The 14055-nt window shown below is 34.1% G+C and overlaps 1 protein-coding gene across 4 annotated transcripts in view; it reads left to right on the top strand.

Annotated features, from left to right (window-relative positions):
- The window catches only part of CFAP96 (cilia and flagella associated protein 96), a 15320-nt gene extending 1265 nt beyond the window's left edge, over positions 1-14055 (top strand). For all 4 annotated transcript variants that reach the window (XM_070253171.1, XM_001916303.5, XM_005606379.4 and 1 more), the window contains exons 2-8: positions 671-865; positions 1193-1412; positions 3724-3861; positions 3970-4045; positions 8254-8433; positions 11797-11966; positions 13812-14055. In XM_070253171.1, coding sequence (XP_070109272.1) covers positions 766-865; positions 1193-1412; positions 3724-3861; positions 3970-4045; positions 8254-8433; positions 11797-11966; positions 13812-13860 — 933 coding nt within the window. In that variant the 5' untranslated portion in view covers positions 671-765 and the 3' untranslated portion in view covers positions 13861-14055. The remainder of the gene's footprint in view (positions 1-670; positions 866-1192; positions 1413-3723; positions 3862-3969; positions 4046-8253; positions 8434-11796; positions 11967-13811) is intronic.

Here is a 14055-nt window from a genome sequence, read left to right as displayed (position 1 = left end):
ATAGTGACAGATGAGGGAGATAGCGGACCTTGTGAGCCATTTACAGGATTTGAGCCCCTGTAGCAGCACAGGAAGCCTTTGTTGTTGGGCAGTAGGGATGGACACAAACCGAAGTAGTTCGCCTCAACAGACTGGTGTTTGGTTTTAAGACATCCCTTGATCAGAAGAAGAGGTAGGATGGGGAAAGGGGGTTGTATTTCCTTATGCTTTAATTTAAACAGAATCTTCACACGCCCCTTTGATCGTATGTATTAGCAATGATTCATGCTCAGATGAGCCACAGTTCTAAGTAGGCAAGCGTGTTTTGTGGTGTTGAAACAGCTTGCTCGAAATTTAAGGGAAAAGATTCTTACCTTGGCTTATAAACTGGGAAGCACAAGCCAATGGTTGTTTTTTTCACTTGTGCACACAACAGATGAATGGCAATGCAACAGATGCTGTCATACACATTTCTGTGTAATTTATGGATACTTCCCCTGGACAGTCAAGAGGAGGGTTCGAGGTGATAATTTTAAGTCCCATTATTCTCCTCCAGCCCCACACAGTAGATTCTTTCCCCACATGCGTTGGGACTGTTGTTTTATAGTGAATGTTAACTGAATGTTAGACTGAAAGTAATTTGGACTGAAATTTAGTAATCATTTTTTTTCCCTAAACTTTTCCCCTGTAGTTTTCAACACAAAGTAGGGTTTTGCTATAAAAGCAGTAGCCCTAAGGAATCTTTTGAAGTTACCACTATAGAGAACACCACCACAAATAGCAACGATGCCTGCAGAAGGAGGGAAAACCGATATGGAGAGGATTGGCCTCTTCAGTGAGATGGAATATGTTACTGTTGGGGATAAATATGTGTCATCATTTAATAGTAAGTATATTTGGTTTTCTTTACAGCCTAATAGTGGATATTTTCTATACGAAATTTTGGATTTAATATTTAAGTTAAATGATATTTTTCAAAGTGTTAGTTGTAAAGTTGAATAAACTTGTGAAATTTCCATAGAGTTAAGAGAGAACTTAATTTGATAAGAGCAAGGAGCTCATTTCATTGGGCTATCCTGCCTTCATATATTCTCGTCAGAGGTAATTTTACTTTTTTCCAAAGGTGCATGGCCGTTTTCTCCCTCAGTTATTTTTCATATTCTTTAACTACTAGTGAGCTCAAAGTCATGATATTCCTGCTTTACTTTTAAAGGACCCTTTAATGAGGCTGCAAGCAAAAATAGACAGATGCTGCCTGGGGGATCGAAGGAAATGTCAAATCTCCAGGCAGGTTATTTTGATCCCCATTTTGTAAGAATTTTTGAAGGCGAAGGCTATGTAAATCTGAATCAAGTGAGGAGACGGCGTATGATGGAAGAAGCCAAAAAAAATCTAAGCAAAGCCTTTCTCCCTAGCAGTGGAGAAAAAAAGCCGTAAGTGTTTGGGAGAAAAATCTGAAATACATGTCTTGCACCTTTCTCTCCTCTAGCCTAAATTAAGTGTTTGTTTTCCCATAGGACTGACTAATGTCCGACTCATTTTTTAAAGTCTGATTCTTAGGTTAAGTTTGTCTTACGTAGAGATGGTTATATTGAATGGTTTAAGTTGACAGGTAATTTTCATTAAGTAGATTCTCATTATCACATTAAATTTTTGATTATCTATGTCACTGTTCTCTATCAGTTTATAGAGAATTTTATAATAAAAGCCAACTAAATAATGAAAATAAATTTGTTTGGAAACCTTACAATAGTCAGATGAGGGAAAAAATTTCTTTATCTGTGCCCTTGACTATTTTTTTCTGCTTTTTAAAAACTTTTAAATAGTATGAATAAAAAATTAGGAGTCTTATTTTTGATAAAGAAGATAATTTATCAAAGATATGTTATTTAAAAATCATTGTGAAGATACACGCATGGGGTTTAACAATATTTTAGTTGTGACAGTTGTCACCTCAAGGTTGATTTTTTTTCTTACCTTTAAATCATTAAACAAATAAAACTGGATAGTCTATATCATATTATAAAGCTGAGCTTTATAAGCCATGCTCAATAACGTTGACTCAATTTAGAATTTATGATAGATGAGGATTGGTTGAAGGCTAATTTTGTGCTTATTTGTGGTATTTTCTTGAGCTCAGTAAAGGTGCATTCTTCTAAGTCAAAATTGCTAAGTTTTTATTAAGAGTGGGGAGTTTCTTATCTGTTATTATAGTTTAATAGTTTTTAACCTTTTCACACTTTGGATAGGTTTGAATTATTTATTATTATTACTTTTTCTTGGGCCTCTTCATTTTATTCTTTGATTTAAATTCAAACGTGCATTTTTTGATTCACTACTTCATTTCTTTTTTATCTAATGTATGTATTTTACCCTTTAAATAACTTTTTCCTATTTTTGAGTTTCCTCCCCCTTGATGAACTTTGACCTCTTGTGGTAATAATTGGAAATTGTTGCCTTGATACATTAGTTTATAATACGCTTTTATTCATTTGTCAGCCAAGAAATAATAACAGTTTTAGAATTAGAGTAATTTTTCTTTCTTTTTAAAGCTCACAGATGTGTGAAAAACATCTTTAATTTTGTGGGATATAGAAAGCATTTCCAAAAAGAGAGATTGGTGATATAAATAACCAGCCCTCATACTGGTACTTCTTCGACAGCAAATTATGGAACCGTAGGCGTTTAATAAATTCTAAATGTACTGATTCTTAATGCTTGCATAAAATCACGTTCTAGTTAGATTATGCCTGTGCATAATTGTCCTTTTCTGTGCTGTGTCCTTGTCTTATTTCCTTACTGTATTTTAGAATTTATGACATATGTTTATAAATAGCGATTAATGAAAATGAATGTCTTCTCTTAATGGAACCTTTATTTGTAGGCCAGAGATAATAAGTAATCAATGTTGATGTGTTTCTAGTTTTTGAAATTTTTAATTCAAATGTATAAACAGTGTCATTTTGATAATAATAAGGTTTCATTTGTCTTGTAGACCATTTTCTGATTACTAAATCTTATTTACTTCAATGATAACTTGGAAATTAGAGACTATGACTTACTAACATTAGTCGTCCTTTTTATCGTGAAAATTTTAAAGGAAGCATTTGTTACAAGTGCTAGATGATAAATAGTTTAATGATTAAATATATATTGTGGGTTCGGAAAATTTAAAAATTTAAAATTGAAGAAAAAATATTTGATTAATATTTTTCGATAGTGAAGAAATAAGTTTAAACACAAAAGAAGAAAATCGGCACCAAAATTCCATGAGATACACTTTGCCATCAGCAGTGGAAACAATACTTTTACATACATGTTTTGAAAGTATAGTTTCTAGTGAGTGCATAGTCAGAAGAAATCAGCCATTTATTAGCTAACTTGCCATAAAGTGTCAAGAAATTCATCTAAAACCACAAAAGGGTCTACTTATTGTTATAGTTAACTGAATTCCTGGAAACTATTCTAACTTTACAGAGATGATGAAGTTTTGTTATGTGGAAGATTTAAAATAAGCATAAAAAATTAAAAACTTACTATCTCAGAGTTTGTGACTTTGAAAACTGGGGGAAGTTAGATGAAAAACTTACAAAAATTGTTTTTTCTTTTCTCATCAAAGTTAAGCAAATCAATTCCATTGCATATGTTTTGCTCCTTTTTCAATCATTTTTTATAAATTGTGGTAAAATATATATAACGTGAAGTTTGCCATTTTAACCTGCTCCTTTTACTACTGTATTTAAGATGTGGATTAGGAAGCTACTATGGGACAATAGGAGGTCCAGTCCCATTCTTCAGTGCACAGTCAAAACCCCGGGAAAAATATGTGGTACCTGGAAAGAATTTATACACAAGCCCAGGCAAGAAAGGAACTGGATATGGGTAAGATATTTTTAATACTTTCATATAATTTGTTTTGAACTTAAAAAAATAAGATCAAATTTGACGTTCCAGAACCTGAAGTCACCATTACTTGTTTTCCTTCCTTAGCTATGCGAATATTACCATAGGTAAACAGTTTTCACACTCTGCTGATTTCTACGATGCACCGAGACTGAATTATAAGGTAAAATAATGTATTTTAACATTTTTCAACCTTTCTCTTATTTAGCTGACTTAGAGAATTCACTTGTGGTCTAATTATGTTTTGTTTTGTTGTATCTACTTATATTACTGGGGCAATGGCAGACTGATGTTTATGAATTGTGATAATTTTACCTTTTTCATCTTAGATTTCCACATCAGGCTGTAGATCTTCTCAGCTCTTCCTATGATGAACTTTTGTCTCCTCTGCAATTGACCACATCTATCTTACATCTCTCTGAACTAGCTATGAGACTTCTCTTAACTTGGCATGGTCAACTTTGTGCTATTTTAAGTAAAAGAGTCATATCCTCACCCTTAGCCACATTCCCACCACACCCTAGTAACTTCTGCCTAAGAAAGTGGAGGTGGTAGTACTTTTGGGCTGATCAAGAAGCCGCTATGCTGAGTGAATGGAATGGAGGAGTGACGGGGAGAAGGGAGAAAGTGGAGAGTGGAGAATGGATGAATACCCACAGAAGAGAGAGAAAAAGGTTGTGAAAAAACTACTCACTTTATTAAATGGCAGAAATAAAAACTGAAATGTACCAGCATATGCCTCTTACACTCACTTTATACAATATTTGACTTATAATGAAACCTATTCACTTTATGGGGAATGCCTACATGTGAATGAATAGAGAAACCCTTATAAATTTTGGAACAATATCAACATAATTTAATAATATCAACATAATTTAATAATATCAACATAAAGAAAGCTGATGGTAATGAAAAGTCAAGTTTGTTTGGACTTTAAGCGACAGAAATTAAATGACAACCGTTTTGCTAGTTCTTTTCGTTTTTGTGTTTTTAGGCATGCAGTCTTCAACAGTTTTGCCATGGTGGTTTTAAGTGGCAGTAGGGCTGTGAGGTAAAAGGATAGTGGCTAATTTTGCAAATGAGTGTGTCCAAAGCCAGGAAAAGTTTTCTATTAAATTGGGCAGAAATCTTGGTCATCTGAAAATAAGCATCTCTGTTTCTTTCTCTTTTTTTTTTTTTTTTGGAGGAAGATTAGCCCTGAGCTAACATCTGCCGCCAATCCTCCTCTTTTTGCTGAGGAAGACTGGCCCTGAGCTAACATCTGTGCCCATCTTCCTCTACTTTATATGTGGGATGCCTACCACAGCATGGCTTGCCAAGCAGTGCCATGTCCACACCCAGGATCCGAACCAGTGAACCCTGAGCCGCCGAAGTGGAATGTGCGCTCGTAACTGCTGTGCCACGGGGCCGGCCCCAGCATCTCTCTTTCTATGTATAGAATATTCAGTTTATGTAAAATTATTTATAAACAACTTTTCGTCTATAGGGATAATAATAATATATAAGTACATACAAGGCAACTTTATCAATGGCTCAGTAATTAGTCTTTCATCCTAAACTTTATAAGATACTTTCCTCTCCTTATAGTAAAGCTCTTGTGTTCTTATTTTCAGAACTTCTTATTCATGAGCCAGAAAGTTTATGTCCCTGGATTTCTTAAAATTAATTCTTAAAATAATTTTTAAAAATGTATCTTTGCTTTTAGAATTTTAAAGAGATTACTCCACTGTATATTTGCTTGACTTGTTTCTGACAAGAAATCTGCTGTCATGCTTGTTTTTGTTGTTCTATATGTACTGTCTTTTTCTCTGGCTACTTTAAAGATTTTCTTTATCACTCATCTGAGCAATTTGATTCTGATGTGGCTTGGTGTTGTTTTCCTCATGCTTCTTGTGCTTGAGGTTTATTAAACTTCTTGGATCTGTGGGTTTATAGTTTTCATCAAGTTTGCAGTATTTTCAGCTATTATTTCTTCAGATATTTTTTCTGTGCCTCCCTCTTTCTCCTCTCCTTCAGAGACTCCAATTACTTGTGCCTTGGGTCCCTTGATATTGTTCCATAATGTACCAATGCTCTGTTCACTTTCGTTTTTTTCATTCTTTTTTTTCCTTTTCTGTATTTCATTTTGAGTAGTTTCTATTGCTGTCTTCAAAGTCACCACCCTATTCTTCTGCAATGTCTAACTGCTCTTAATGTCACCCTGTGTATTTTTAATCTCACACACTGTGGTTTTGCTCTCTAGAAGTTCGATCTGAGTGTTTTTTATATCTTCTGTGTCTCTACTTAACTTTATGAGCATATAGAAGATGGTTTAATTACTGTTTTAATGTCCTTCTCTGCTAATTCTAACAGTTGTGTCAGTTCTTGGTTGATTTTGAACGATGGAGTTTTCCGCTCAGGATGGGTCATATTTTCCTACTTCTTTGCATTACTGGTAATTTTTCTTTTTTTTTTTTAAAGATTTTATTTTTTCCTTTTTCTCCCCAAAGCCCCCCCGGTACATAGTTGTGTATTCTTTGTTGTGGGTTCTTCTAGTTGTGGCATGTGGGACGCTGCCTCAGCATGGTCTGATGAGCAGTGCCATGTCCGCGCCCAGGATTCGAACTAATGAAACACTGGGCTGCCTGCAGCGGAGCGCGCGAACTTAACCACTCGGCCACGGGGCCAGCCCCGCATTACTGGTAATTTTTGATTGGATGTCAGGCATTGTGAATTTTGTCTTGTTGAGTGCTGTATATTTTTGTATCCTTATAAATATTCTTGGGCTTTGTTGTGAGATGCAGTTAAAGTATTTGGAAATGGTTTGATTTTTTCATGTCTTGCTTTTAAGGTTTGGTAGGTGGGGCAGGAGCAATGCTCAATTCAGGGCTTACTCCCCACTACTGAGGAAGACCAGTCTTTTCTGTGTCCTCAACCCCTTATCCTGGGAATCAGGTTTTCTAGCACAGCTCTGGAATCAGCACTCCGTGACAGCTGGACACTGTCACCTCTAATCGTTTTGGGGGTTTCTTTTCTTGGCTTTGCCTACTTTCCTCACATATATGTGCCAATCACTGCTCAACTGAATACTCTAGGACAGGGGTTGGTAGAACAAATACAGTGTTTTAGTAAAAGGTGACCATACTCTAGTAAAAGGTGATCCTTAAGCACTGTCTTGTGATCACCTGCATCTGAATCACCCGGGGTGACTGTTAAAACCGCAGATTAATGGGCCTTACAGCAGATCGATAAGATAAAAAATCTCGGAGGGAAGGAGCCTGGTAATTTGTAAATGAAATAATCAAGTGATTTCTGTGAAAATTAGAATTTGAGAAACACTGCCCAAAAGGATAAAGGAATAGTTAAATTATCAGTACCATTGTGGTGTGGAAGAGGGGGAGGAGATCACCAAGAAGGCGTGAAATTCCTATAGGCTGCAGGAAGGAAGAGGACAAGCAAAAGCAAGAGAAAAATCCAAAAAGGGGGAACGTTTCTGGAAGTGTTACTACAGCGTTCTTCGTTCTTCGTAATGAAAAGTCATCTTCCCTGCATTGACTATCTATTTAAATTTCGTTTACGAGACGTTTTCAGTTGTTGGTTGAATGATGAAATATCAGATTTCATATTTTTAAAAAGTGAAAAAATGCATCAGTATTTTTGTAGCTGTCTTTTTGAATGGATAACTCATAATTTAAATTTTTTTCTACATTATCAACAGCAATTTTTATACTTAGTGTTGTCCCATAGAGAAGATTGCAATATGGGAGGGGAAAAAATGACTTCTGTTTTGCTTGAATACTAGGTAGTTAGTAATGTTGTAATATAAGAATGATATATTGTATAAAAAGTAAGTATTCCTTATTCTTGGAAGTAAAAACTGACATTTATTGAGAGCCTACCATATGCCAGGTACTTTGTACACATGGTCTCCTTTAATCTTTACAACAGATTTAAGGGGTGGGGGAGGGGAGATATCCTCATTTACAGTTGAAGAAAATGTGACACTAAAAGGGTAAGTAAATTTCCCAGAGTCCCTAAGAAATGCTAAAAAGCAGGAAGGAGTTCGGGTTTGAACTAGAGGCCAGTCTTTTTCAAATTATATCACATCACTCAGATAGTTAATATAGACGTGTTCAGATAATAATAGATCTCTATATTTCAAATAAATTTATATCCCAAATGAACAATCATAGTTGTGCCTGTTCATAAGCAAGCATATCTTTTGTCTCATAAAAACAGACCATAACAAAGGAATGTTTAAAAAAGTGAACCCAGCAATGTATATTTAAAAACCTACATGCTTATATTAAAATTTAAAAGAAGATTTGACTCTGTTACTTCCAATTTGAGTAATTTATGCTCTATAATTTCAAACTCTTAAATTTGCAGAAAGAGAATGAAAAACACCATGATTTACTTAAAGGGACACCTTTCAAGTTAAATCTTTACCCAAGGGAATATTTTGATTCCAATCCTTATTTGTCTGAGAAGCCTTTACCGCCGCTTAAAAAAGCAGAGAAGAAAGAAGTACTTGCAAGCCCCTTTAAACCCTGCTCTCCTGGAAAAAAGGTAAGTTAAAAATTGTAGAATGAAGAAATGGTAAGCATTATAAAGAAATGTTGCCTCTTGCTGTCAAATTATTTTATTACCCATGGAAATAATAAACTTCTATTTGTATTCACGCCAAGAATCATGAAACTCGTTTTTACAAAATTATGAGAAGTCGCAAAGCATGGCTAGAGTGGGGAGTAATGAAGCTCTTGTAATGAAGTGATTGCTAATCACTTTGAATGTATTTGAATTGACGACGTATTTTCTAAGTGCCCCTCTAGATCTTAGGGACAGTTTTTCTCAAAACCATAAAAAGCCTGACCATCTTTCAGTTTTTGAAATGGTGATTAAAATGAACTATGTTTCTCTGCTGAAATTTAGGTGTGAATATAAATTAAAATGCTTCTTATAGTTTATAAACCTTAGCTTATACTTAATTTTTTCCTCTGTGAATTGCCTGTTCATTTCCCCTGTGGATTTTCTATTAGGGTATTTATCTTTTTCATATTGATTTGTAAGATCTTTTTGTATATTAAGGATATTGTTCTTTTGTCATTTGTCTTGAAAATAATTTTTCTAATCTATTGGATCTTTGACGTTGCTTGTAATATTTTGTGCTATTCAGAAACTTAATAATTTGATGTAGTCAGATTTTTCAATCCTTTGTGCTGAGTTTGATGCCGTTCTCAGAATGACTTTACCACCCATATTAGAAAAATATACACTCTTGATTTCTTCTATTAGTCTTATCCTTTTGCATCTTCATCTGAAATATATTTTGATATGAAGAGTGAGGTAAGGGTTCAGCTTTTATCTTTTTCAAAATCCAGTTTTTAGGGCAGGAGGATCTTTTTTTTTTAATTTTGGAAAGTTAATTTTTTTGTTTATTTATTTAATTTAATTGCCATAAGGATTGTTTTTTAGGGCAGTTTTTTGGGGGGAATGTGTTCTGTGTCTTGATTGTGGTTGTGGTTCAAGGGTATAAACATCTTTCAGAACTCATAGAGCTGTAAACTTTAAATGGGTGCAGTTTATTGTACATGAATTAAACTTCAATAAAACTCATTGTTTAAAAAGCCAGTTGTTCCTAATCTCACTGATAAAGTAATTTTTAACACCACTGCTTTGAAATGTCACCTTTATCAAATAAAAATTCCCATTTTTGAGGGTTTTTTTTCTTCTGGATTTCCATTCTGTTTGACCAATGTTTGTTTATTTCTGTCAGTACCAAACGGCTTTTAATTGCTATTAATATTGGGTGGTCTAATCTCTTCTTGTTATTCTTTAAAAGTGTTGTATTGGCTGTTCTCCCATATTTATTCTCTGGAACTTTGGGATTATTTTGTAAAGTTCTGGCAAAAAACAAGACCTTTTGTATGTTGTCGTAAAGTTAAATCTTTAGATTTTTGGATGTATTAGCATATTCATAATTTGAATCTCCTGATCTGATCTAGAAGTAAACTACTTATAAAATTTTTATTTCCCTTATAGAATTTTATATTTGACTTCACATAAGTTTATATATCTTATATTTATTCCTACTTATTTTAAGGCTCTGGTCAATAGCTTTTTCCCCTATATATTTCCCCTCACATAATTTGTCTTTATAAAAACATTTGATTTTTTAAAATAACTGGCCACTTCATTAAACTTTCTTATGTTCTAATGGGTGTTCTTTTGTTTCTGTTTGGGTTTTCGGATATATGATTATCTGCAAATAATTTTGCTCCCTTCTTTCCAATTTATTGCAATAATTTTAAGTGTGACTGGTCTATACTTTTTTTGTTGTTGTATGCTTTGTTCTATTTTGGTGTAAATAGATACTAGCATCTTCAAATAATCAGGGAGATTTCCTCCTTTTTTTATGATCTGTAACAGTTTAAATAGCACCAGAAATACTTGTTTCTTGAAGGCTTGAAAGAATTCTCATAGGAAATGTTCTGGGCTTAATTTCTTGCATGGTGCCTATTTGTTTTCTGTAGGTTTTCTATCTCTAAGTCAATTTTTTTTTTTTTTAAAGATTTTATTTTTTCCTTTTTCTCCCCAAAGCCCCCCCGGTACATAGTTCTGTATTCTTTGTTGTGGGTTCTTCTAGTTGTGGCATGTGGGATGCTGCCTCAGCGTGGTCTGATGAGCAGTGCCATGTCCGCGCCCAGGATTCGAACTAACGAAACACTGGGCCGCCTGCAGCGGAGCGCGCGAACGTAACCACTTGGCCACGGGGCCAGCCCCTCTCTAAGTCAATTTTGACATTTATATTTCCTTTGAAAATTTTTCATTTCATTCAGGTTTTCAAATTTATTAACGTGGTGGTTTACAAAAATATTATTTTATGTTTTTTGGTATTCCATATATGTATAGGTTCTCTCCACTCCATTCTCATTCTTAATTATAATATAGATTTATCCGTTTAATTTATTTTTTAAGGTATAATCTGATGGGTTAGTTTATTTATCGTATGTATTTTTCTGTTTTTAATTCATCGATTTTGTTTTTACATTTATTAATGAATTTATTTTACTTTGCTTCAGTTTCCGTATTCTTTGTTGCTCTTCAAGAAAATTCGTGTGTCCTCAATCTGGAAAACTTGAAAAATTAACAACCATGTCTTTCAAATGAATTAACTTTTCATGTATGTTTGGCTTAGATGCTCTAAGAGAAAGGATGCCTAATTAAATGGATTATTATGATTTTGTAGTTTTCTTGGTGACTATGTATAATATAAAGATTAAAATCGTGGTAAATCAATTTAAAAGTCAAAGCAAATATTTGTCTGTTTTGTGTACATGTAAAAAAAATATTTTAATTGACTACTGTTAATAGACTACAAGAAAAGTTGAAAGTAGAGGAGATCCTATTTTCCTCTCACCTGTTTCTCTGTGCTATTCCTTCTTTTCAGTATCTTCACCATCACTGACTGATGCTTAGTAAACTCATGTTATGCCAGGCTCTCTGTTGGACAAACTTCACCCTTGGCCTCTTCTCCATCCTCTGGTTCTGAGCCTTAACTCCTTTCTCTATCAAAATATGTGTGACCTAGGTCTCATTCTCTCAGTAATAGGCTCACCGTCTAACTAGGTAATACCAGGTCTGATAAACTCTCACTAAAATATTAATGCTTGGCAATAGTCTAGAATATTACCTTCCTATAAACATTTGCATTTTAATAGAGAACTTCTGGAATTACAGTGTGCTGACCCCGTAACATTGGCGGTAGCGATACTCTTTGCTGGTATTTGAATTAAACAGTATGGACAACTTTCTTTAAATGTAAAACTAACTTTATAGACAATACACAAATATTTATGAACTTCATCAAAATCTAATTTTGTTGGAAGCATTTTACAAAACCACATTAAATTGTCTCATTTTTATTTATAGGCTGGTGGAATGAAGGCAGGAACATTTGACCCTTACCCTTCACATTCTGCTGACCCTTATATGGTTAAATCGACAAACCAGATTTCCAGCAAAGATGTTAAGATTTTCCACCCACCAGGTGGACCAAAAAGCAGACCGATTGAAAGTATAATGACTTTGAATGTCAAAAGGTAGTAATATGTTACATTTAGCCCATATACCATGAAAAATTGTTCTCAACTTTTAGATTTCTTCGACATAATCTTTTATTTGTGCATACTTTTAGAAATGACAAATTTGGGTGACTTTAGAAATCTCAGCTCCATCTGTATTTCTGCTTTCCAATGTAGAAGTTCTTTTCCAGCTTCTGAAATTCCCAATGGAAAAAGCTTAATTTAACTGTACCAAACTGTTCTGTCCATAATTTTTTAAGCACCGTATTATGAGTTGTTTGAGATTATTTATATATTTATAGTTCAATTAGCAGTACGTGTTAACATTGTCTGTTTCTCAAAGGGACTTTTTGACCCTTGTTAAATGATTATGTCTGTGTGGGCTCCAGACTCTCAGTAATTGTGAGGAATCCTAATGACACGTTAAGATTTCTATCCTTCACTTTGAAATAATCTTCTATGAGAACAGGAAATATTTTGGTTAATTAAAAACACTATTCACATCACTTGATAATACTTTGAAGAAAAGTATATTATTAAGGTATTTTAAAAGTTCAATTTTTTTTTTTTAAAGATTTTATTTTTTCCTTTTTCTCCCCAAAGCCCCCCGGTACATAGTTGTGTATTCTTCGTTGTGGGTTCTTCTAGTTGTGGCATGTGGGACGCTGCCTCAGCATGGTCTGATGAGCAGTGCCATGTCCGCGCCCAGGATTCGAACTAACGAAACACTGGGCCGCCTGCAGCGGAGCGCGCGAACTTAACCACTCGGCCACGGGGCCAGCCCCTTAAAAGTTCAATTTTACCCAGTTTTTGAGCACTTTCTAAGTTGAAATGAAGTTCTTAAGAGGTCAGGATGTAAATTAGAGAAGGACACTCCATCATTCTTTTTGTATGTGTGCGCGAAAGACTGTAAATAAGTAGAATTTATTTGATTACCTTTCTATCTATTCATTGAAAAAGTTTTAATGCCAATTAAACTAATTTACATATTTCTAACTTCGGTGTGATCATACAGTGGGTTAGGTAAAGGACACCAAATTCACGTTCTTTTCTTTTATAAAATCAGTAGTACATCTTTATCACTTGTGGACAGTGATTATAATACCAACATTATTATTATATCACAGAAGTAAGATTGCCCTTCATTATTTATGTAATTTAGCTGTTGTCTACAGGAATAATATTATGTGTGGGCAGTTGCTAGAGTATTGGACTGGAAACAGCAAGATGTGGAGCCTTTTTTCCATGTCCTTTGACCTTTCATCCTTTGGCAAGCCACCTGTCAGTACTGTGCCCAAGTGTATCTATACATATAACAGAATGGGCAGTAAAATTAGAATTTTCCTCACCACACTCGACCTCAAATAGATGGAATTTTTTTTGGCGGGTGGTGCCTTCAGGCTTTCTGTGTGTTCTTTTCTATCCAGAGAACAGACCTGAGAAAGTCCTGTACTGCCCAGCATATGTGTTTGGAGCAGAGAAAAGAAAAGAGTAACTGATTGCTTTTTTGAAAAATCAGAAGTTTTATCTTTTGTTTAGTAATTTTGAGTTTATTGAAGTCTCTTTCTTTTCACATTACCACAAATATTATCCTAAATCAAGTTTCAGCTTCTTTTACCCTAATTTTAAAACTAATGAACTTCCCTGGATGGTAGTATTTAAATTTGGTCCTATAAACCAATTTTTCCTTCTTCAATTACATTTTGAAAATATATCTGCCGTGTATAAAGTAAAGCTTTTTAATTTGGTGAGAAAATTTGGTTTTTAATTGTTAATTTTTTATTGCAAAACATTTTTACAAGAATGTGCAGATGTATTACCTGTACCTATAAAATTAAATGTGCATTTATTTTCCAATTTTAGGGCACTAAATATGAAGAACTACAAGACTGCTTCAGTACAGTCCTATTAGCATCTGGAAGACAAATAGCTTGCTAGAGCCTGACTCTCAGTCATTTGTTATCAAGTGCTGATTATTTGAAAAAATACAAGATGTTGTGGACCAGATAGCTCAAGCATCAAAAGAAAGTTAAGCCTGCAACTATAATACTCTTTCTTGTTTTAGTACTGTTACTTAATGAATAAATAGAATTTGTTAATAATTTAA

This window comes from Equus caballus, chromosome 27 (genome assembly GCF_041296265.1).
Source record: "Equus caballus isolate H_3958 breed thoroughbred chromosome 27, TB-T2T, whole genome shotgun sequence".
In the NCBI taxonomy this organism is placed as follows: domain Eukaryota; kingdom Metazoa; phylum Chordata; class Mammalia; order Perissodactyla; family Equidae; genus Equus; species Equus caballus.
This window is presented reverse-complemented; position numbering and strand designations above follow the sequence as displayed.